The sequence below is a fragment of the Podarcis bocagei genome (assembly GCF_964188305.1).
Source record: "Podarcis bocagei genome assembly, chromosome: 1".
Lineage (NCBI taxonomy): Eukaryota > Metazoa > Chordata > Lepidosauria > Squamata > Lacertidae > Podarcis > Podarcis bocagei.
Genome location: NC_138125.1, coordinates 90,534,957 through 90,556,031, shown reverse-complemented (window position 1 = coordinate 90,556,031; position 21,075 = coordinate 90,534,957). Strand labels below are relative to the sequence as shown.

Below are 21,075 nucleotides of genomic sequence, written 5' to 3'. Positions count from 1 at the left end.
TGAGGCCAAGATCACCTGCTCCACACCTGATAACATATGCAACAGGGCAGGTGAAAGTGTGGCTGAGTTGGCCACGCGACTGAGTTCCCCATGGAGAACTTGGTTGTGCAGGTGATGCCTATGGAAAGCACAGTTCAAGTCACTGTCCATCAGTCATGCATTGCTGAAAAAAGGTCCCCCACCCCTGTGTCGCTCCAGACTGCAGAAAGGTTGGTGTCACAGGTTTGAAAAACTGGAAGTAGAAAAGTAGCAGAGTGAGGAGCATTCCAGAAAGTACTGTAACTTTTTCTTGGCTATGTCACAATTTTACTCGGAATGGAATGCAAGAGCATTCTAAAGTGACATACTTCCCTTATAGCCTGAAGTGGTAACGTCCATTCTGTCCCTTCAGTATTCTGCCACCCCATTTTGCCACATGTACAGAGCAGGCCTCATTAGGGCTTACTTCTGGATAAGCTAAGCATGGCCAGGAGGATGCTGCCAAAATCCCCAGGCTCTGCTTGAAAAGAAAGCTGCTCATGTTCTGCTGCTCTGCTTCTTCGGAAGGCAACAAAAGAGAGGGTCAAGAGGAATGCCGACATCCCTATGTACTTACTAAGCAACCTATTGCTGCAGTCAAGGAATGCTTTCCAAGGCTATGTACACTTTGGGGGTTTAAAACACAATGAGTTGTTTTACAAGAACTACAAGAAAGAAGATTCCACCTAAACATTAGGAAGAACTTCCTGACAGTAAGAGCTGTTCGACAGTGGAATTTGCTGCCAAGAAGTGTGGTGGAGTCTCCTTCTTTGGAGGTCTTTAAGCAGAGGCTTGACAACCATATGTCAGGAGTGCTCTGATGGTGTTTCCTGCTTGGCAGGGGGTTGGACTCGATGGCCCTTGTGGTCTATTCCAACTCTATGATTCTATTCTATGATTCCTCCCCTGCTGCATTTTAAGTTCCATTTGCATGCTGTTGTACACAGCAGAGACGATAGCTTCACCTGATGTGCATTACCTGCTTGGTTTCCCTGCCCCTGCTACCCCAGCACCTCCTGTTCATGAAACTGTCATCTGCACATGTGCAATGGCTGTCTCAAATGAACACACCTCCGCTTAACTCTGAAGTGAATGTGGCTTATGCTGGTTCAAGGCAAAATGCTCCAAATAGCGGTACAGTCACACCTCGAGTTACAGATGCTTCGGATTGCGGTTTTTTGGGTTACGGACGCACTAGAACCCGGAAGTACTGGAACAGGTTACTTCTGGGTTTCGGCGGTCATGCATGTGCAGAAGCGCTAAATTGCACTTTGCGCATAAGCGCTGAATCGCAACCTGTGCATGCGCAGACGCGGCGCTGCAGGTTGCGAACGCTGTGGGTTGCGAACGTGCCTCCCGCATGGATCACTTTCGCAACCCGAGCGTCTACTTTATTTCTCAAAGAAAAAAACGACCTACTACAGGGTAGCTCTGCATTGTGGGTAACCAGTGCAAATGGATACAAAAGTTAGCAGTGGGAGTGCACTGAAGCCAGAGTAAATGGTAATTGCTAGGACTGCCTTTCATAAATTGTGTCAAAATCCTGCAATGCTGTAGTGGATCAAATCACATGCAGACCAAAGGATAGCTCAGTCGGTAGAGCATGAGGCTCTTAATCTCAGGGTCGTGGGTTCCACATGTGAGGGGTTGGACCAGATGACCCTCCTCATGGTCTCTTCCAACTCTACAATTCTATGATTCTATATTGTTGTGGGTTTTGGGGGGTGGGGTGGGGTCAGTCTGGATGATGCTTGGTGTCCCTTCCAGCCTATGGTCTCCTTTTTTGATGGCCCTGCCTTTTAAGCATGTTATCATATGTGGACAATTGGGACACGTCTTCATACAAATGATGAGGGGAGCATCAAACATAAAGCACATGGACAAATGATACTCAGCTTCAATTCAGTAAACACTATACATGTATGGGGCCAGGTCAGATAATACTGGCCCATATCATATGGAAGGGAGCAAGGTGACATGCCTGTCACCTCTGCTCATTCAGTGCACCTATCCTGCCTCCAATGTCCCTCGATGTTCCTGTGGGGGTGTGGTGTTAGAATACAGCTTTATGTATGTAAAATCCAACACATGAATCAGCTAATTTTGACTGCTCAGCTTTGTGGATAAAATTCTGCCTCCATTGTACAGATCCTTCCTCTCAGGAGGGGGCCATGGCACAGTGGTAGAGACAATCAGGAAGTTCCCAGGTCCAAACCCTGGCTTCTCAAGAGAAAAAGGATCAGACAGAAGGTGATGTAAAAGTCCTCTGCTCAACACCAGTCAAAGCCAGCCAGAAGAGATAAAGCCAGGATAGATGAAAAGGTAACCTGACTTCAGAAAGTAAGTTTCCTGTACTCCTCTTTTTCACACACACCCTTTTGCAAATCTGAGTTTCTCTGGAGTTTGACTTGCTTCTCTTCCTGAAACCCATTCCCACTTCAAAATCCACATGCCGCCTTTTCCCTCTGAAGCACTCTGCCGTCTTCCCCCAAAGTTCACAGAAACTCAGCTTTCTTGCTTGGGCCTGACATTTTAAAAATCTTCCTCTCCCTCCACCCTTTCCCCCTATCCCTGTAGATCGGGGGGGGGGGGGAGCAAGAAAAAAGAATGGCGTTTTTCCAGTTTCTGAGCGAGCCACAGACCTGTTGCTACTAGCCTTGGCTTTAACGTCTGGAGGGGGTTTTTTTATGTTGTCTTGGCTTCATGCAGGGAAAGGAAGAGAGGGAGAGAACAGTTCACCAAGGGTTGCCAGTTACACCCTGGGATGGACAGCGCATCCTGGCAATTGTCAAAGGCGCACACAGCTGGCTGCTCCCATGACCCTTGCCCCAACCCTCACCCCCCTAACCCCAGTTCACCCAGGGCCTCCCTCCTCCATTCCTAGCTGTGCACCTGCCCCCCTTTTATATCCCAGACACCCTGCTGCAGCTGTTGTGTGTCTGTTATATACCCAGCCCCATGTTAAACTCATTTGAGTGGGGAGTGCAAGGGAAAGCATGTCAAAGGAATGATAAAATATTAAATCTACTACTAGCCGCAGGAAACTTAAGCTCAAGTCGACGCTTCTCTCCTGTCTTGTGAAAGCTGATACAGCAAAAACTTTTTTTTTTTAAAAAAAATCCAGCCTCTGAGACTCTCTCCTCCTCCCTAGTAACAGCTGTCATTGGCTCATGGTTTCATAAGAAAGCCTATCAGTAGTTTATCAACTCATTCCTCATTACTTCAGCACAGATTTTTTTAAACGGGCATGAGGGAAGGGAAGAACAGAGAACTTTGGAGCAACATTAGAAGAACAACATAAAAACATTAGGCGATCCCTGCCAGACCCTCCAAGTGTCCCTATTTTCCAGGGACAGTTTGGATTTACAATCATCCTGGTTTCTGATTTGATCCTGGAATGTCCTGCTTTTCCTTAGGATGTCCCTATTTTCATCAGAGAAATGTTGGAGGGCATGCTGGGCTGGATCCGGCCAAAAGATCACCTGGTCCAGCATCCTGCTTCCACTAATGGAATCAAGTAGTTGAAACCAGTCCCATAGATTTGTCTAATCCTCTTCTAAAGCCATCCAAGTTGGCGACCATCACTACTCTTGTGGGGGCAAATGTCATAGTTTTACTTTGCACTGTGTGAAGAAGTACTTCTCTTTCATTTGGGTTCTAGGAAATGTGTCACCTTCCAGTGGGTTTGGGGATCTGGGTAGCAAACACTAATTGGCCCCCCTGAACTCTGCAGTCCCTTGCCTGCTTTTCAAATCATGAGTCCTATTCATCTCCGGGATGCTTCACACATCGCAGCCACCAAATACATGAAGTCAGAAGATGTGGCGTGGAGTCTTGAGCAAAGACTGAGTCAGATCTCTCTAACTCTGCGTGGTCTATTCTGAGGCTAGGGTGACCTCTCCAAGGATACAGGCAGGCCCCTTTCCAACACTGTGCTGCCTGTCATCTTTCTTTGGGTGAAGATGCAGGGAGCAGGGAGAGAATTAGCTGACCACGTGACCTTCTACATGCCAAGGATGTACTCAGGCCCAGAGCCACAGTCCCTTCTCTTTTGATGTGCATGCACATATGAAAAATGTAATGTGCAAATTGTCTGGAAAATTATAAGTGAATGAGTGCCACTTTTGTGTTGCATTAAATAGCAATTAATAAAAAAGTGAGGGAAATGTAATGTGCGAAAGGAGCCCGCAGTGGGTCTTCTGGTGGAGAAACATGCCTAGGAAAGAGTGGGCTGCTAATTGCCTTCTCTCAGAAAAATAAAAACGCCTGTGTGATGTGGTGAGGGAAAAAAGTGGTGGAAAAAAGTGGTCACATTTCTAAAATAAAAACGGATAAATCCGGAACAGCCATATTAAATATGATTGCCATTTCATTTCTTCACTGTTGCATCAATTCCCCTGCAAGTCAGTCACAGGGCCAAAGTCTCCCTTGGGAGGTTGTGGACTCTTCTTCCTAGGAAGCTTTTAAGCAGAGGTTGGATGGCCATCTGTCAAGGATGCTGTAGTGGAGATTCCTACATTGCAGGGGGTTGGACTAGATGTCCCCTGGGGTCCCTTCCAACTCTACAATCCTATGATTCAAATATTTGCTAGGAATATGACCACTCATCTGTATATGAAGGATATACTGATCCTAGGAATATATGTGTGATACTGGCATGAATTATAAACAGCACTCCTCATTTTCTCTTTGTAGGTGATTTCATTGGCCTCTTTGAGAAAATGAATTCATGTTGGTTGGCTGTAGGTTTCTGAAGTAGGCATGCAAATATCCAGTAGCCTGTTCACCCCAAGCAACTACCATATTTTCTCAGTGACCAAGAAGCGTATCTGCTGGCATTCTGTTCTCAAAAACATTGACTTTAATTGAGAAATAAAAATGGAAAATACCTTGGCCATTTTGTTCCTGTTGCTTGGTTCCTTAGGAAATCACACCAACGATATAATTGTTATCACACAACCCATCTTTCTGTTAGTCATTATTTTCTACAATGCCGCTGTTGTTTCTGCATGTGGCCACCAGGGGATGCTTCTGTGGCAGCTGGATATTGCTCTGCAAGCCTTCATTACTCAGGTAGGGCTGTGAGGGTGTGGCTGGTGTCTGAGGTTAGCAACTGTGTTCATTGGAATGACACAAGGAAGCTCGGTGGGAATTATACTACTTCAAAAAGCTGGCAGGGAATGAGATGACTGGATGCCCTTCTTAAGAACTTCCAGCAGGTTAGTGTACCATTCAAAACACAGGTGGCGGAATCAAATGATTGAATGCTCTCCCACCTTAAAAGAAGAACCACAAAGGCTAGCATATCAGGAAGAAGGTGTATAACTCAGTCTTCTTCCTGATCTGCCAATGTTCTGCATGCAGGAAAGGCCTTTGAAACTAAACAGAACATGGGTAAGTATTCAATTATATGAACACCCCCTTCCAGCATTCCAATTTGGTTTGGTCCCAGGAAGACTGGGCCCTATGATCTTTCTGCTGCATGATTTTCTGGAAGGACTCTGCCCCACCAACCTCATTCTGCGGTCTGCCAGCGCCTACCTGCCTACTTTGGGGGAAAGGGCCACAGCTCAGAGCATCTGCTTTGTATGCAGGAAGGTTCACATCTCCAAGTAGGGCTGAGAGAGACCTCCATCTGAAATCTTAGAGAGTCACAGCCAGTCAGTATAGATATATAGACAATACAGAGCTAGATAGACCAACGGCCTGACCTGGCATATGGGAGCTCCCTATGACTATGCTATGACTGGATGCCTACAGATGATGGAAGCATAAACATAAGCATGTAACCAAATGATCAGAAAGGTAGCTGGGAAATGACTGGCCGAAAAACAAATAGCTAAATAAAAGCATCATAGTTCTTCAGGTAGGGTTGCTGTTTAATGGCTGGCAGAAGTTGAGCATGCGGTTCAGTGTGGGCACTCAGCATGTAAGTGGTCAAGTTGCCTTGGGCACAGGATGCTGCACTACCCTGGACCAGGTGTGTGGGTATTAACAACAGCATCCAGTGGCATGCAGTGCCAATTAGAATAAGCAGGCACTTTCAGTGGGCTTAACCACTGCTTCACTCTACCTGACTTGCCAGTCATGCAATTTTATCAGTGGGCAAGGACAAGCAGAGGTATAGTGATTAGCCCCTGTTTCCAAAAGGATGTCTATTAGACAATTGTAGCCCATCTAGAAGAGGAAACAGGGGAGAGAGAGAGAGAGAGGAAACCCTACTTTAAAAGCAATAAGGGCAGAAGAACATTTAAGAACAGGGAAGAATCAACCATCTCTCCCCACCAGTGCTTAATTTATTGTATACAGGCCTGACTTCCCCCCACTCTCTTCAGTTTCCAGCTCTGGGACAATTTTGGTCATTGCTGGGACTGGCTTCCTAAGCGATTGCTCCTTGGATTTCTGGCCAACCTGGCAGAAGCCTTCAAGTTCAAGTCAAACTTCATTTTTCCTTTTCACCAGTTGCTTAGAAACATGCCTATGAAAATATACTTCTCCGTTCTCACACTCTACTGTTCTGGTGCCAAGAGCTTTTATTTTCCCTATGCCTTGCCCTCAGAAATTCTCATATATATATATATATATATATATATATATATATATGCTTTCGTAGATTTTCACGGGTACAGGAATGTAGGTTTTGGTGTCTTCGGGTGTCTTTTTAACTTTTAACTCTTACACGGGAAGACACCCGAAGACACCAAAACCTACATATATATATATATATATATATATATATGAAGCTCCTGCAGGCACAAAGTTATGCCTGCAAGTCATCTGTTCCCAGCACATGCCCATCTCCAGAAAAAGGTGACTTTGGTATTATTTTCAACGGCTGCTTTTTACATTATTGGATTAAAGTTTAACTAAGGAGCAAATGAGGCTCCTTGAAATTCACTGGCAGGTCTTGGAAACAGGAATGAGGTGGACAGCAAGGAAATGTCATTGAAGCCCCATCAGAGTGCTAGAGCAACACTTCCGCAGTACGACACACACCTAGGATCCACAGCATCCACCATCTCTGAAACTTTTAACTTAACGGCAAAAATACTATTTACCAGTCATGCCAACAGTTCTGGATAATTTTACTCAGAGCTTTTTCCCCCAGCCAGAGCTCACCAGAACTCAGTTCTGGCACCTCTCAGGTAGGTGCCATTGCCATTATTAGAGAACAAGGGAGGTGTTCATAGTGAGTTCTGGCACCTCTTTTTCCAGAAAAACAGCACTGATTTTACTGAGAACTAACAAAGGTCTGTTTCTGATCAGTGTCCACCTTCTGACCCCAAAGTCCTCAAAAATTGTCACCCTTTAACCTACAAGCCTCCAGCAGCCTAATAAATAGGTTCATGGCCAATCCACTGGGAGTAGTTGAGCTGCCATTTTTAGACCTCTCTCTCCCTTTTTCTCTTCTTCTCCTTTTGATTCCACCCATTTTTAGAGACAAAATTTGCAAGAAAATTTAAGAAAAGTTTTAAAAAACAGTAGTCCATTCATATTGACTATGAATGGCCTGCTATAAATGTGTAGACTGGACACGACCCACCAATCATCATGCTTCCTTGCTGGTCTCCAGGAGATCAACTTCTGGATGGCAAGGACTTTAGCCCTCCCCCCTCCCCAGGAAACAAAAATAATTATATAATGGCTGCATGCATGAGAGGGAGAGGCCACATTTAGATTCAACACTCTTTGGGTTTTTGTGCTGCTGATGGCTTATCTGAGACTTTATAACAATGCCCAACAACCCCTGGTTTATTTGTGCATCAAGCTACATACTTTGAGCCCCAGGACTGCTGTCTGAAGAGCAGAGTGGCCCCCAAGAATTAAGAAGTTGGCTATTCCTCTTACAGACAATTTTGGAGCACCTGCTGTACAGCTGGATCCGAAAGCGTGAGAGAAAGGGGGATGGAAAGAGAAAAACGCTCAGGCACGTTCAAACTAAATGAAAAAGTCAAACTGTTGCTGGTCTCATCTGTCTGTAAGTGGCACTGTTGCAACTCCAAAGGAAGATCAGAGTGTATTGCTCTGCAGGCTGTCATATTTGCACTGAACCATATTGTTCGTATTACTGACCAAACACAGACACACACACACACACACACACACACACACACACACACACACACACTGTAGATGACGTGCAATGGGGATATTCCACATAGTTTTAGTGTGAGTGGATTGTTACAGAGTTTACTGGGTTCCAAGACAGGAAATCAAGTCGTATCTTCTGCTCCTCCTCCTCCTCCTCCTCCTCGCCTAACAGACTAGTTCCACTTTATGGAATGATCCAAGCAAAATGCCTTCGCCTTTCACCTCTTCCAAATGAAGCACCTGACATTTTGGAAACTTGTTTTTGTTTTCTTAAGGATATTTTCACTCCGCTGGATGAGATGACAACCCAAAGCCAGCAAATGCTTTCAAGCAGCAGCAGGAAAAGGAAAAGGCTCTCTGTGTGTGTGGGGAGGGGGGGGTGGAGTTGTCATAAAAGCAGGAAGATTTATGGGGTGTTGGGAAGGAGAAGTTGTAACTGCAAATCTTCACTGTATGGATGCAACAGGCATGCTGGCAGAAAGCAGATGCCTGGTGTGTTTTGGGGTTTGTTTTTTTTGCAGAAGATGGAAAGAGGAGGGGGGCAAATCAGTGGCTGTTTTGGGAGAGAGAATGCTCTTTTGCATCCAGGTGTGCAAAAAAGAAGAAATGGCTCAAATGGAATATGGGTTAGGAAATGCTGGCTTCTTCACCCCCCTAAAACGTATATCAAAGTTCCCTGTTCAAAAGTATTCTTTTCTTCGGCATTTTTTTGTTACTGTATTGCACCTGCTCCTTTCTATGTCCCATCAAAACATTCAGATGCATCACAAGGAAAAAGCCACTCTCAAGTTTGGACAGAGATGGGACTGGGCTGCACTCACAAGGTATGGAGCCTGAACTGAACGGGACTTAATGGGGTGTATCTGTCTGAGTGCTCTTGCCAAATAGATGCAGATCATTAAAAATAAAAACCAGAGAAGACAGACTGCTACTAAAATGTGACAGGATCGTGGAGGGACCAAAGGAGGAGGTGGGAGTGTAAAAGGTGTGACTCGATGGTCAAGGAGGCAACAGGTGGGGTGTAAAATTCATCTGAGTGAGAAACCAGGCATGCAATAATAAGGATGGGGGGAAAGTTATGCAATGGGAGATAAGGAGCCCAGGCTTGGGGAGGGGAAGAGTGACCAGGTGAGAGTTGGGTAAAGAAGGAAAACACACTTGCAGGTGAAGCAAGGTTAAGATGCGCTGCAAGGGAGGAACATAGGGCAGCACTGTGGAGGTTGCACAGGTTTATGTGTCATGGAAGGTAAAGGAGGTGCAAGTGAGCGGGGTGGGGTGGGGGTGACCTGGGCGTAATCGGATTGGAAAGGTGACCTGATGGGATAGGTGGTGCATCCGAGGAGACAGAAGGGGAAGATGTTCAGAGGGCGCTTAGAGAGCATGGCAGGTGGTAGACAGGGATGTGCGGAGGCAAGAGAGTGGAGCGAAATGAAGGGGTGCCCCGTGACCCTCCCCTCAAGAGCCAAGGCCCAGGGGCAGGACTCACCGTTCTTGGCTTGCTCCCTGTAGCTCTTCTCGTTGAGGCAGACCCCTCGGCCGTGCAGCAGGGCGTGCAAGGGCTTCTCCTCACCTTGGCGCGGCAGGCAGCGCATGCCCTGGGCACAGCGCTCGGTGTACACCCCGCAAGACTGCCCTTCAGCCAGGGCGCAGGTCATGCAGCATCCGCAGCCGGGCTCCTTCACCAACTCGCAGCCCACCGGGCTGGGAGGGCACATGGAAAGGGCTTTTTCATCGCAAAGTTCACAGTGCACAAAGGAGCCCAGCCCTTGGGACAGCCCCAGGCAGAGGCAGAGGAGCAAAACTTGGGTCACGAGCATCTTCAAGGCACAGGCAGGCATGCAGCGTGGCAGGCACCCAAGGCAATATTGATTGTCCTCTTTTTATTTCTTTTGCAAAAAAAAAAAAAAAAATTTCTATATAAAAAAATAGGAAAATAATCTTTTTCAAAAAGAACGAACGAAAAAAAGTGTCTCCTTCCTTAGATTCCAAAAGAGCTTTTCCACCTCAGAAATGATTCAGGATCGGAATGCAAAAACAAAACCTGGCTGTCAAAATCTGCAGTTGCAAGAATTACGCATGCAACAGGTTGGAAATGGGGAGGGTGGGTTGGGGAGTCAAGGGGGGGGGGAGAGAAGAGCCAGGAGAGCTTTGGTGAAGCTGCACACCGAGAGGTACAATAATAATAATAATAATCCACAGGCTTCACTCAAAAAAGCAACGTCTGCAAGAGAGGCTGAGGAGGAAGCAGAGAAGGGAATCAGCTTCTTTTCGACTGTCCTGATATTATCTGCAGCAAATGAAAAAACGCCTGGAGAGAAGTAGCATTAAAGCAGGTAGAGCTGGGCTTTGTCAAGAAGAGATTTAGCATGGGACTGGCTGCAATTTTTTTCCTCCCCCCTTATCCTCCTCTTCCTAGATTGGGTTAAGAACAACAAAGAGGTTTTCTGTAAAAGTTGGAGGATTTCTACAAAGTCGGCAGTAGAAAGAGAACGAAGGAGGGGGGAAAAAAAGGAGAAAAAAAAAAAGAATTCCACTTTGTAGATCTCCCAACACTTTTCCCCTGGAGAAGTTTCTAAAGAGACTGAATAGTGCCGAGCAGGCATGTCTTTTAAATAGACTGCCCCTGGCTGCCTGCCAGCCCCTCGCTGCAATCTGAGATCCCAATGACACCTCAGCCTGAATGGGTGCCAGGAACCAGGGCAAGATCAGTGCACACTCCAAATGTGTGTGGGGGTGGGCTGTGCAGCTTCTGACTTCTAGGCTTCCAAAGCCCTTGGCAATGATCAGCCACATTATTGTTCGCAGGCACACACACACACACACACACACACACACACACACACACACGCCACCCCAAAGGCATCCAATTGCCTCATTTATACCGGACAAGAAGGAATAAAGTTCTCTATGCTCCAGACTGCAGGGAAGAGTGGAAAAAGCTCAGAGTTTCTGGGCTAAATTGGTGTCATGTTTTTGTTTTATTAAATGCCCAAGGCTAGAATCATGTGCGCACACCATGATTTGGGAGCAAGCCTCAGTGGGGCTTCGGATCTGAGTAACTCTGCATAGGCACAAGGGTACATGTGGAGTTGCCAACTTTTTTATTGATCCCTGCTCCTGTGCACTTAACAGCAGCTCAGTATGGAATTGCTGCTGCCTAGCAGACCCCGTCAAAAATCTTTACCTGGTGATTGCTGAATGGTAGCCAGCCAGGCATCGTTTCTGCTCAGCTGGCAACACTCACTACACGAGTGTTGCCTTGTGGTAGCTCCCATCACCTTAATCACCATGGTCTGCTCCATGCCAAAGAGTGTTCATGAAATCAGGCTTGTATACAGAATGTGGGTTATCGCAGCCTAGCGTGGCTCCTTTTGTGTATAATCTGACATTTCGCAGTTGAGAGGCATCGTTCCAGGCCCCAGGAGCTGTTTGCAGGATTAGGCTGACAATTCCGTTACTGTGCACCGCGCCTGCAGGTTTTAACATGGCAGGTGCCCATTTGCATGACATCACCGCTGCAGGGCGATAACCTGCGTGGAGTTGCAGCGCTTGGTTTGTTCAGCGAGGCTCTCCGCCAGCGTGTATGTGTGTGTGTGTGTGTGTGTGTGTGTGTGTGTGTGTCTGACAAAAGCTCCTTACCTCTCAAATACCAATTGCTTAAGCAAACCCAGAGCATGAGCAAAGCCAAACAAACGAGCAAAAGCAGGGAACCTAAACAGAAACCAGAAACAAAGTTAGCTGCATCATCAGAGGGCTTTTGCCACATCAAAGAGCCACATCAAATAAGCATCCTTATTTCTTCTACCCTTCCCAGTGCTCTTCTGACCTGTTACCTTGAAACACATTTAAAAAAAACATGTCTGGAAAGAAAAGGTTTTTTCTCTTGCGTGTTATAGAACCAATGACCTTCTCTTATTTTCATGGGCGCTGAAAGGCCACAAACTGTCAAGATGCCAGTAGCTGGGATGGGCATGTCTACCGCCACCCTTCCCAGTAGGCTCAAACGCAAACATGGCTTCTGAAGAAAACACAGGAGATATGGAACCACAGCCTGGCGTTCTGAAATTTCCCCTTCTGCATATAGTAACCACTAAGAAGTCGGTGTTTCCTTCCAACAAAGGGTAGGGTGGGTGGGAGAGGGGGCTATGACTGAGAGCAACCGGTCAATTTTCATTGGAGATTCTCAAGGAGCGGCCGGGCCTCTCCTCTTCCTCTTCCAGGTGGATTTCAGTTCTCCCGACTGTGCTGAAAATGCCTGCATTGCATTGCTTTTGCCACTAGAATGCACCCTTATCTATGATAAGTCCTTGGGCCTGCTTCTTGAAAAAAATATTAACCCCTTTCTGGCGTTGCTTGAATGTTTTTAGTGCTGGCTACTTAATGTCTTACATTTTCTTTCTTGACACCAAACAGAGGGATGATTGGAGTCCAGAGACAGACAGACAGAGAGAGAGACCCTAGAGAGATCTGTTTCTCAAATGTCCAAGAGCTGTCAGCATCATGAAATACTCTTTTAAGTAAAGAATCTGAATGCTGGGAAATTTGCAGAAGCTCATTGAATACTCTCCCCGTTGATGGTTAACTTAAATTTGGGATTCACAGCCTTTTTTCTCCGCTGGTGAGTCTTTAGCCACTGTGTGACAGGTGGAAATCCAACAGATACAACTTTCTCCAAGGATGCATTGCAATGTTTGTGTATGGGAACTGTATTGGGGGCAAAATGCACCCTCCACCCTGGACATTGGCTGGGTTAGTTCTCACTAACAAATCTCCTACAGAGCTTATTTTACAACCCTTAATTTCACCCCCTAATTTATAGTATGCAATACCTGCCTCTACACATGCTCCACTAGTAGTCCTGCTGCGCACCATGTTCTGTCTCCTCAGAAGTATGCCCCACTTGTGGGCAGATCTACACCATACGTTGAAAGCATACTTAATGCACACTTAAATCACACTGTTTCCCGCAAAGGATCCTGGGAACTGTAGCTCACTCCTCACAGAGCTCTAGTTCCCAGCATTCTTAACAAACTGCAACTTCCTGGATTCTTTGACGGAAGCCATGTGCTTTAGATGTATGTTGTGGATGTGACCAACAGAGCCTACTTCTCGGGAAGTGTGTTTGGACTTGAAGCTTCATTTATCCTCATAAAATCCTGGAAGATTATTCATATTCCATTATTTGCAGATGTGGCTGACTGTAACTTTTTCAAAGCCAGCAAAAGAGTTCCTGGATGAGTAGAGATTTGAAAAAGCCTTCCCTTTACCTGGCACTAGGAAGGACCAGCCTGGTCTGCTCTTGTGTCTCTAATGCAGAAACCAGCAAAAGAAACGTTTCATGGCATAACATGACCATTTACTAATGTCTGCAAATCAAGCTGCTTGAGAAAGGCACAGGAGCAGGGGCCATTTTAAAAGTTGGCAGTCCTGCCTTGGTCCTAGGCTTTTGCAATTGACTTGACCCATGTTTTTAAAACAAAGTGACCTTAATTTGCACTTCTAATAAATGGATTGGAATGTAACTACTCCATGGATTTCATGCTTCTCCAAATTTTGTGTCATGACTCTTGCCCTAAAAGCTGCATCTTAGGATAGAATACATTCAGAAAATGTGTGCATTGAGATAAAATATGTTTTAAAATGCATATTATTTTGAGTTATACAGTGGTACCTTGGTTTATGAACTTAACCTGTTCCAGAAGTCCGTTCTTAAACCAAAGCATTCTTAAACCAAGGCGTGCTTTCCCATAGCAGCGGGGGACTCAATTTACAAATGGAACACACTCAACAGGAAGCGAAACATGTTCTTATTCCAAGGCAAAGTTCACAGACCAAAACACCTACTTCTGGGTTTGCAGCTTTCTTAATCCAAGTTGTTCATAAACCAAGCTGTTCTTAAACCAAGGTACCACTGTATATGTGTGTGTTTATGTACAACTCTAAATATATATTTCAGTCTGACTTCTCATACAGAGCTTTTTTTAAACACACACACACACACGAACAACAGAACAGACTTGGGAATATCACACTTGGGAATATCACATTGAGATGGACTGGAAGAAATAGACCCGAGTACAATTTGTGGCTAAGTGATCCTGCTCACCACTAATGATGGAAACGAGCCCATCAGTGCCCATTTGCTCTCTTTGTCAAATTTGCTTCTCTCACCTGTAGCAAAGAAGCAGTTTTGCTTTAAAACAGCAGAAACCAGAAACTGGTTTGCAACCAATTAGCTTCTGTTAGCTGTAATAGAATTTACTCCTAACAAGGATCTTATTTTTCTGGCATTGCTTGTATTCTCTTCGTACCAGCTGCTAAATGATTGTCTTAAGTTCTCTCTCATGCCATTTCCAAAAGGGAGGGAGGGAGCAACAGAGAGGAACTATCCAGCTACCACTTTGTTTCCAAATTTCTTCCTCGGGTAAGTTACAGGAGCCTCTGGTGTGGTCCAGATTCAGAACCTCCTGGATGACCCTGAGCATCTGGATACATTTCAGCCTGGGTTCCAACCAGCTTGAAGGACTGTCTTGGTTGCCCCAGTGTCAGGCTTCAGGGAATTGGTTTCCTCCCTGCTTTGGCAGTAAATATGCAGAACAAAGGGAAAGGAGTCCTCTTACCAGTTAGAAACTTTAACGATCACAGTGAGAGAACAAAGAATCCATTTCCTAGGAATGAAGGTGCTCCCAATTAAGGGTTCCACCCACTTCCTCCCTAGTCACCCACGTCACTTCCGCATTTTGCAACCTGATCTGCAACCACTGTGCTTTCTGTGTTGCCACCTTATCTGCTCTTCTTGACCTTGGGCTCAGTGGATTAACACTTTCTAGAGAAAGTGAGTCTGTTAACTCTCTCTCTCCCAGTTCTTCTTCTCTTCTCCATCCAGTACTTCCCAGCTTCTGCCTTCTGAACTATGTCCTCTGCAAACCACTAGCCCAAATCTATACTGTCCTCCTGCTCCTGGGAAGATTCAGGATCCTGATCAGGAGCAGGGGGAGGGGGAGGCTCCCACCATTCCTCCTCAGTGCAGCCCTCCTCAGCACAGTCCCTGACACCCGGTGAATGACCTAAGGCAGCAGAAAGGCATGGGGAATGTGACACTCTTCATGCTCCGGCTTTCAACAGCACTGTCCGTGGCATCTGTGGACAGCTTTCTGGGATGGTTGTCTGGGCTTAGAACTGAAGGCACCATATTGTGTTGGTTCTGTTTCTAGTACCTAGGGGATTTTTCAGAATGCAATGCTGAAATTCTTTTGCTTCACCTGACAGCAATTGCTATGTGGCTGTGCCCACATGGTTTCACTTTGCCTCCCATGCTGTTTGAGATTTATATCCAACCACTGAGGGAAGCTCATCAACGATCCTCAGCACCCTCTTCATCTAATCAAGGTGAGGAAATAGATGTTCTGGAAATGATCAGTAATAGGCAGGGTGAGGGCTACGAAACTGAAATGCATTCCATAGAAGATTGAGGTGTTGTTGCTGCAGTTTACTCTGGAGTTGGTGCTTGGCTTGTCCTAGGTGGAAGTGCACTCTGCTTCCTCTAGAGATCAGGTGGGCAGTCTAGGCATTCCTTTTGGCTCTGCTCCTAGATTCTCAGGTGCCACCCATGATCAGAAGCACCATGATCCACAATCCGCTTTGGTAAGTGTTCCAGTTGAGCCCATACCTGCAGAAGGATGATCATTTGCCAACATCCATGCATCCATAATAGACAGTAGGCTTTCCATGGGACTCTCTTTGAAAAGTGTTCAGAAACTACAGCTCATCCAGTGTGAGGCAACCAGATAGCTACCTGCGGCTTATCTCAATGAACACAATATGTCTGTGATTAAGAACATCACTGAATTCCATTTGCTTTCTGGGTGCATTTCAGGATGCCTACAGGATAGTCTGCTTGAATATGAATACTCTAATCTGCTGAGATCACCATCAGGTGTAGTACCTGTTCTAGGTTCTCCCACTCATAATAAGAATTTTTCCATACTGGCTTGGGGGTAGGATACCTGAAATATTGCCCGTCCATCTGTATATATCTGCCCAGACCATGAGATGAGGCCCTTCTCCAGGTGTAAAGCAGGTGGTTACTAAGGAGAAGACTTTTTTGGTGGTGGCCCCCTCATAATGGAATGCCTTTCCCAATGATACCCACTTGGTGCCTTCACTAAGAATCTTTATTCACCAGATAAAGTCCCTGTGTTCGCATATTGTTTTGATAAACACAAATTAGGTGAGTTTGCCTATAAATGTGAAGTTAGTCTAATTTCTCCTCCATACTTTTTCACTCTTCAGTGGCCTTTGGTCCAAAAGAGGTATATAAATAAACCATAATGTACCATGAACCACTCAGAGGTCTTGGTTAATTTGGCAGCCAACAAATATTCTCCATAAATACATGGGATTATCTATGCAAAGGGGGCCACATTCTCTTCTTCTTTTTCTCTAGGCAAAAGTGCCAACTATCTTGTTTCTGCAACTGCCTTTGAAGGAGGCAGCAGATAGATGGCTTTCAGAGGTTGTTTGCTGCTTTATATTTCTGTGTTTTCATTTATTATATTTCTGATTGGTATATTCTACTTCTGTGATTTGAATGTTTGGCTTCTGCTAGCTAATATGGTCACATTTTAAGTGAGAATTTAGAACAGAAATATTTTGATGACATAGGCAGATAGATGAAATGCCCATGTTGTGGATAGCCAGTATGTTTTAAATCGGCGTTCTGCTGCAGCTGGCTTCTAATATACCATGCTAGTGCACTGTTGTCTTTTAATAGTTTGTTTTAATTGCACGCTGCTTCAAGCATTTCTTTTAATAGAAACGTTGCCCATAAGGTTTTTAAAAATAAAAGATGATGGGTGGGTTTTTTGTTTGTTTGTTCTTGTTGTAAGATAGGCACTTACATTCATATAATCACTGTATGCCATGGCAGCTTGGTCTTAGCAGACAGCAGCCGAATCGGATGCAATTTAGGGCACCCAATATTTTGCAGTTAGCCCCCTCCCCCTGCTGCAAAAGCTGTTCCTGAGCTTTGGGTGGTCACTTAAACATCACCTCCCTCTAAAGAGGTGCAGTGGCTGCCTATTAGCTACCAAGTGAAGATCAATGTTTTTGTTGATATTTAAATCTGTATACAGTTTCAGACCAAGATGCCCAGCAGGCTGTTTCCCAGTACAGAACAAGCTGATCTAAACTCTTCCCAGGAGGCCTCACAGGTTGTCCCAGCAGGACCAGCCAATGACAGTGCAGAAGCAGACCTTCTCAGCAATAGCACCCACCTTCGGGGATGCCTCCACCGTTGTAACTTGTGAGGCAGAGGCAGTAATGACATTTAAATACCTCTGAAAAACTCTTTCCCCCCCTGGACTCTGACTCTTAATTTTAATGGATTTTTATTTTTTGCTTTAGTTTAATTTGCAATATAATGTTGGATTTTGTTTTTAATGTCGTTTTTGGTTGGGTATTGTAATGAATATAGGGGTTGCTCGTGCGTACGTTGCCACCACTCCTGGCTATGTTGCCTTGTTAAACCTTTTCTGTCTGGACAGCCCTTCACTTCGTGGCTGCCTCAGTCGCTAGCAGAATCCGTCAGTGGGCGTTTCTTAAACCTTTTCCAGCATAAAAGCTGTTTGACGCCAAGTCTCCTCCTACTCTCCCTGCGCGGAAGTCTTCTGCGCAGGGAAGGTGTGGGTAGCGGAGGACCCGTGCTCTCCCCACTGGTGTCCGGCGAGGAAATTGTACTGAATGTTGTGTTTTTATTGTTTTTATGTAAACCACAGATATTTTTTTAAAAAAGTATTAAGCAGTATATATATATTTTAAAAAACAACAACATCACCATGCTATAAATAGAAATGCACCACTTCTCACCATAGTGGGGGGAGACTGTGGCTGGGTGACCCACATGCCTGCTCAGTCCTCTGTCTAAGTACCACCTGTGGATGGAGAACTTCAAGGCCCCTGCACTTTTATCTTTAAACCAGACTTTGACCAGATAGCCTTTCAAAATGGAGGACCGCTTTCCAAAGGAGGACACAGGGCCACACTGACAATGACCCACTTTTGTGTTATGAGACCCTCCCCTCCTTAGCCCACCCAAGCAGCTGAACGCCAGCAGGGATGGGGTGAGTCACCCCATGGCTCAGAAACCATGGAGATGCCACTGTCATTGTTGCCATCATTTGGTCTGAAAGGTCCTGCCTCTCCCTCTCTGAGAGTTCTTTATACCAGATTTGGACCAGCCCACCTTCCAAACTGAAGACTGTTCTCCATAAAGTGGGAAGGACACGTGGTCACTCTGCTGAGGCTGGGCTGTGTGTGTCTCCCTCCAGAATAGCATGGATATGGCATGGAGGGCAGCAGTAGGGGTAGAGCATATATCTTCCAAGCAGTTTAGCTTGACATGTGCATTCTGGCGCCACTTGACACATCACAGTTATGTCAGGTATCCAGAAAGGCTAATGGATGACTCATGGATCAGTGAATGCTAAAAAGAAGGAGGTGTGTGTGTGCCCTGACTTGTATAAGCAGAAGCACTTTCCACTAAGGCAAAGCCACCTCTGGATACAGTCCAAAGGCAACCTTGGCTCCTACTTTTGTTATATTCCCTGCGCCCCTCTCTATCTCTATCTAATTTCCCAGGGGAGAGCATATGGAGTTTGTGTTCAAATTAGCCACAGGCTTCAAGTGCAGCCTAGATGCTTCCACAATTCTTAACCTTGCTTGCCACCTTGACAAGCATGAGCAAGGGAGGCAGGACTCTCTCTGCAAGGGACCAGAGGGAATGTTGAGGTGGTGGTGGAAAGGGTGCACAGTGCAGAGGGCTACAGACCAATCCAGAATTTGTCTCATTTTAAATCGGTTCAATTTTGAAATCCTAACTGCGAGCCCATTCTTCCACCCAGATGCCTGAGCTCCACCACCTAGGTCATAAGTCCAGATGCTGTGTACCTAAATACAGCTCTGAACTCACTCTCTATCTATCTATCTATCTATCTATCTATCTATCTATCTATCTAGGAACTGGGAAGGAAGTGAGAGATATCCTGTTTGTTGAAGCACCTATTGTCCATTGACTGTTTCCAGTTTATAGAAAGTTGAAACTGCTAATATGGGCTGCATACACAAGTAATATGGGCTGCATACACAAGTAATGAAACCCAAGGCTGCTGGTCCAGGGTGCTGGTGTGCACAGTCCCACTTCGACCTTCCTGAGCAGAAGAAACAAGCTAGAAAGCCACAATTAAGCTCAGCTTGCTGTGATCTCCAAAGGAGGGCTTGTGCTTGCCAAACAAGCCAGGATCCATAAGCCAGCAACAAACCATGGTGACCTGGGCTTGTTAGGGAGAAACAACCCAGGATCCTAGGCTGGGATGTCACAACAAGCCATGTTTAATTGCTGCTTCTCATTTTGCTTCCCCCATTCACTCTGTGGAAGGAACAAATCTGGAGTAAGCAGGCTGCAACCATCAGTACGCTGCTCTTTCCTGATATACGGTGATAAGCCAGCAACACAAGGCTATAGTGACATGAGAATGTGGCCTCCGTTCACCATTATTTTCCCCTTGACTACAATTTATTCCTCTTGTGACCATAAAAAGGTAGATTCGTGAGGTTCCTGGGACAAGGTATGAGATTCTGCATTTGATATCACATGCAGCATACGCTGTATCACAGATGGTCTGTTCATTGCTGTAGCTATGGGTAAATGGCTGATGTTCAGTACACCTCATCTGCTCTGGGCTCCACAACTAACTCCAGGCTGTAATGCATGAAAGTGTCAGCTTTCCAAACTTGAGATGAAGGGCTAGAGCATATGTCTTCTAGACTGTTTGGCCTGGTTTGTGTACTCTGCTGCCACTGGACACATCACACTCATTGCGGGGCACCCAGACAGGCCAATGGATGACTCACGGATAAAGAACTGGCTTTATCTGGAAGGGATTCTGTCCAGTTAGCTTGGTAAAGGGAAAAAAATAATAATAAATCCATATTTTAAAAGGTTTTGCTAAGGAAACTTAAATTTTACAAGCTCAAAGAAAAAGAAAGAATAAGTTTTCGTGCAATTAGAAAGAATGGCAAGGATTAAAGTTCCCTGGGGATTTATATTTCTCCACCCTGAAATGCCAGAGCAGAATGCCAGTGTGTGCTGGTGAAAGAGGGGATGAGGATAGGAGAAAATAAATAAGAAAATGGCTTGGCCAACTGGAATCAGTTAGCTAAGCTTGATGAATGGGCAAAAAGAAAGCAAGCAAAATGGTATTTAATTTCTTTCCTTTTGGGATGCTTAGTGAATGTTTTAAGGTGTTTCATATATAGAGCATCCTCCTTTTACCCAGAGATGAGCAACAGCTGGAAGGCAGTGTGTTGGCTAGTATCCCTGACCAGTGGCCATGCTGGCAGTGGCTGATGGGAGTTGGAGTCTAGCAACATCTGTAGAGCATCACGACGGCCCCTCTTGTTCTTACCAGTGAATGCATATTGTGAGAGATGTAGCCAAAATATAAAGGTCATTCGGTCCATGCCATATTTAAAGGATATCAAATTAATGTGACCCCGCCACCTGCAAACTAAGGAACACAAATCATTTATTGTTTTGAAGGTCATCAGAAGTGTATGCAGACAGTTATTTATATGAAGCAATGGGAGCAATTTCCTCCTTATCACTACACTGATTGCTGTGATCCAGCATTAGCAGTTGTTTATAACTTTACAAGAGTCATGGAAAGGGTGAGGAAATTATATAATTTCCCTGATTGCAGCCACTTCCCCATGTCTCTTGCAAGTCAAGGGAAGGGTGAAGATATTTGAACCAGATCACACAAGCAGCTTCTGGCCTAGTCCAGTTGAACTCCTAAATGAAAATCTAACAGGGACAACAGCAGATTGGAGCATGGCTGAAAATGAAAGGTAGCTTTGCATTGTTTATATGGACCACCTGAAAGGGTTAACTTGAGGCTTGCGTCAATA

The 21,075-nt window shown here is 45.4% G+C and overlaps 1 protein-coding gene and 2 long non-coding RNA genes across 5 annotated transcripts in view; 2 read left to right on the top strand and 1 right to left on the bottom strand.

Moving 5' to 3' along the window:
- IGFBP5 (insulin like growth factor binding protein 5) overlaps positions 1-10,707 on the bottom strand; it is a 42,145-nt gene extending 31,438 nt beyond the window's left edge. Inside the window, exon 1 of the mRNA XM_081197377.1 lies at positions 9,596-10,707. Within this exon, the coding sequence (XP_081053503.1) occupies positions 9,596-9,947 (352 nt within the window). The 5' untranslated portion in view covers positions 9,948-10,707. The remainder of the gene's footprint in view (positions 1-9,595) is intronic.
- Positions 338-4,911, top strand: LOC308588773. Of its 3 annotated transcripts, none has more exons than XR_014008887.1 (3): positions 338-587; positions 2,167-2,340; positions 4,714-4,911. It is a non-coding gene; the product is annotated as an uncharacterized lncRNA (long non-coding RNA). The 3 variants fall into 3 exon arrangements; XR_014008888.1 differs by having other exon boundaries at positions 2,167-2,358; XR_014008889.1 differs by lacking the exon at positions 338-587 and adding an exon at positions 920-1,152.
- LOC308588812 lies at positions 7,877-17,556 on the top strand. Its single transcript, XR_014008897.1, has 3 exons — positions 7,877-8,933; positions 15,379-15,498; positions 17,244-17,556. It is a non-coding gene; the product is annotated as an uncharacterized lncRNA (long non-coding RNA).
- Positions 17,557-21,075: the final 3,519 nt, after the last annotated feature.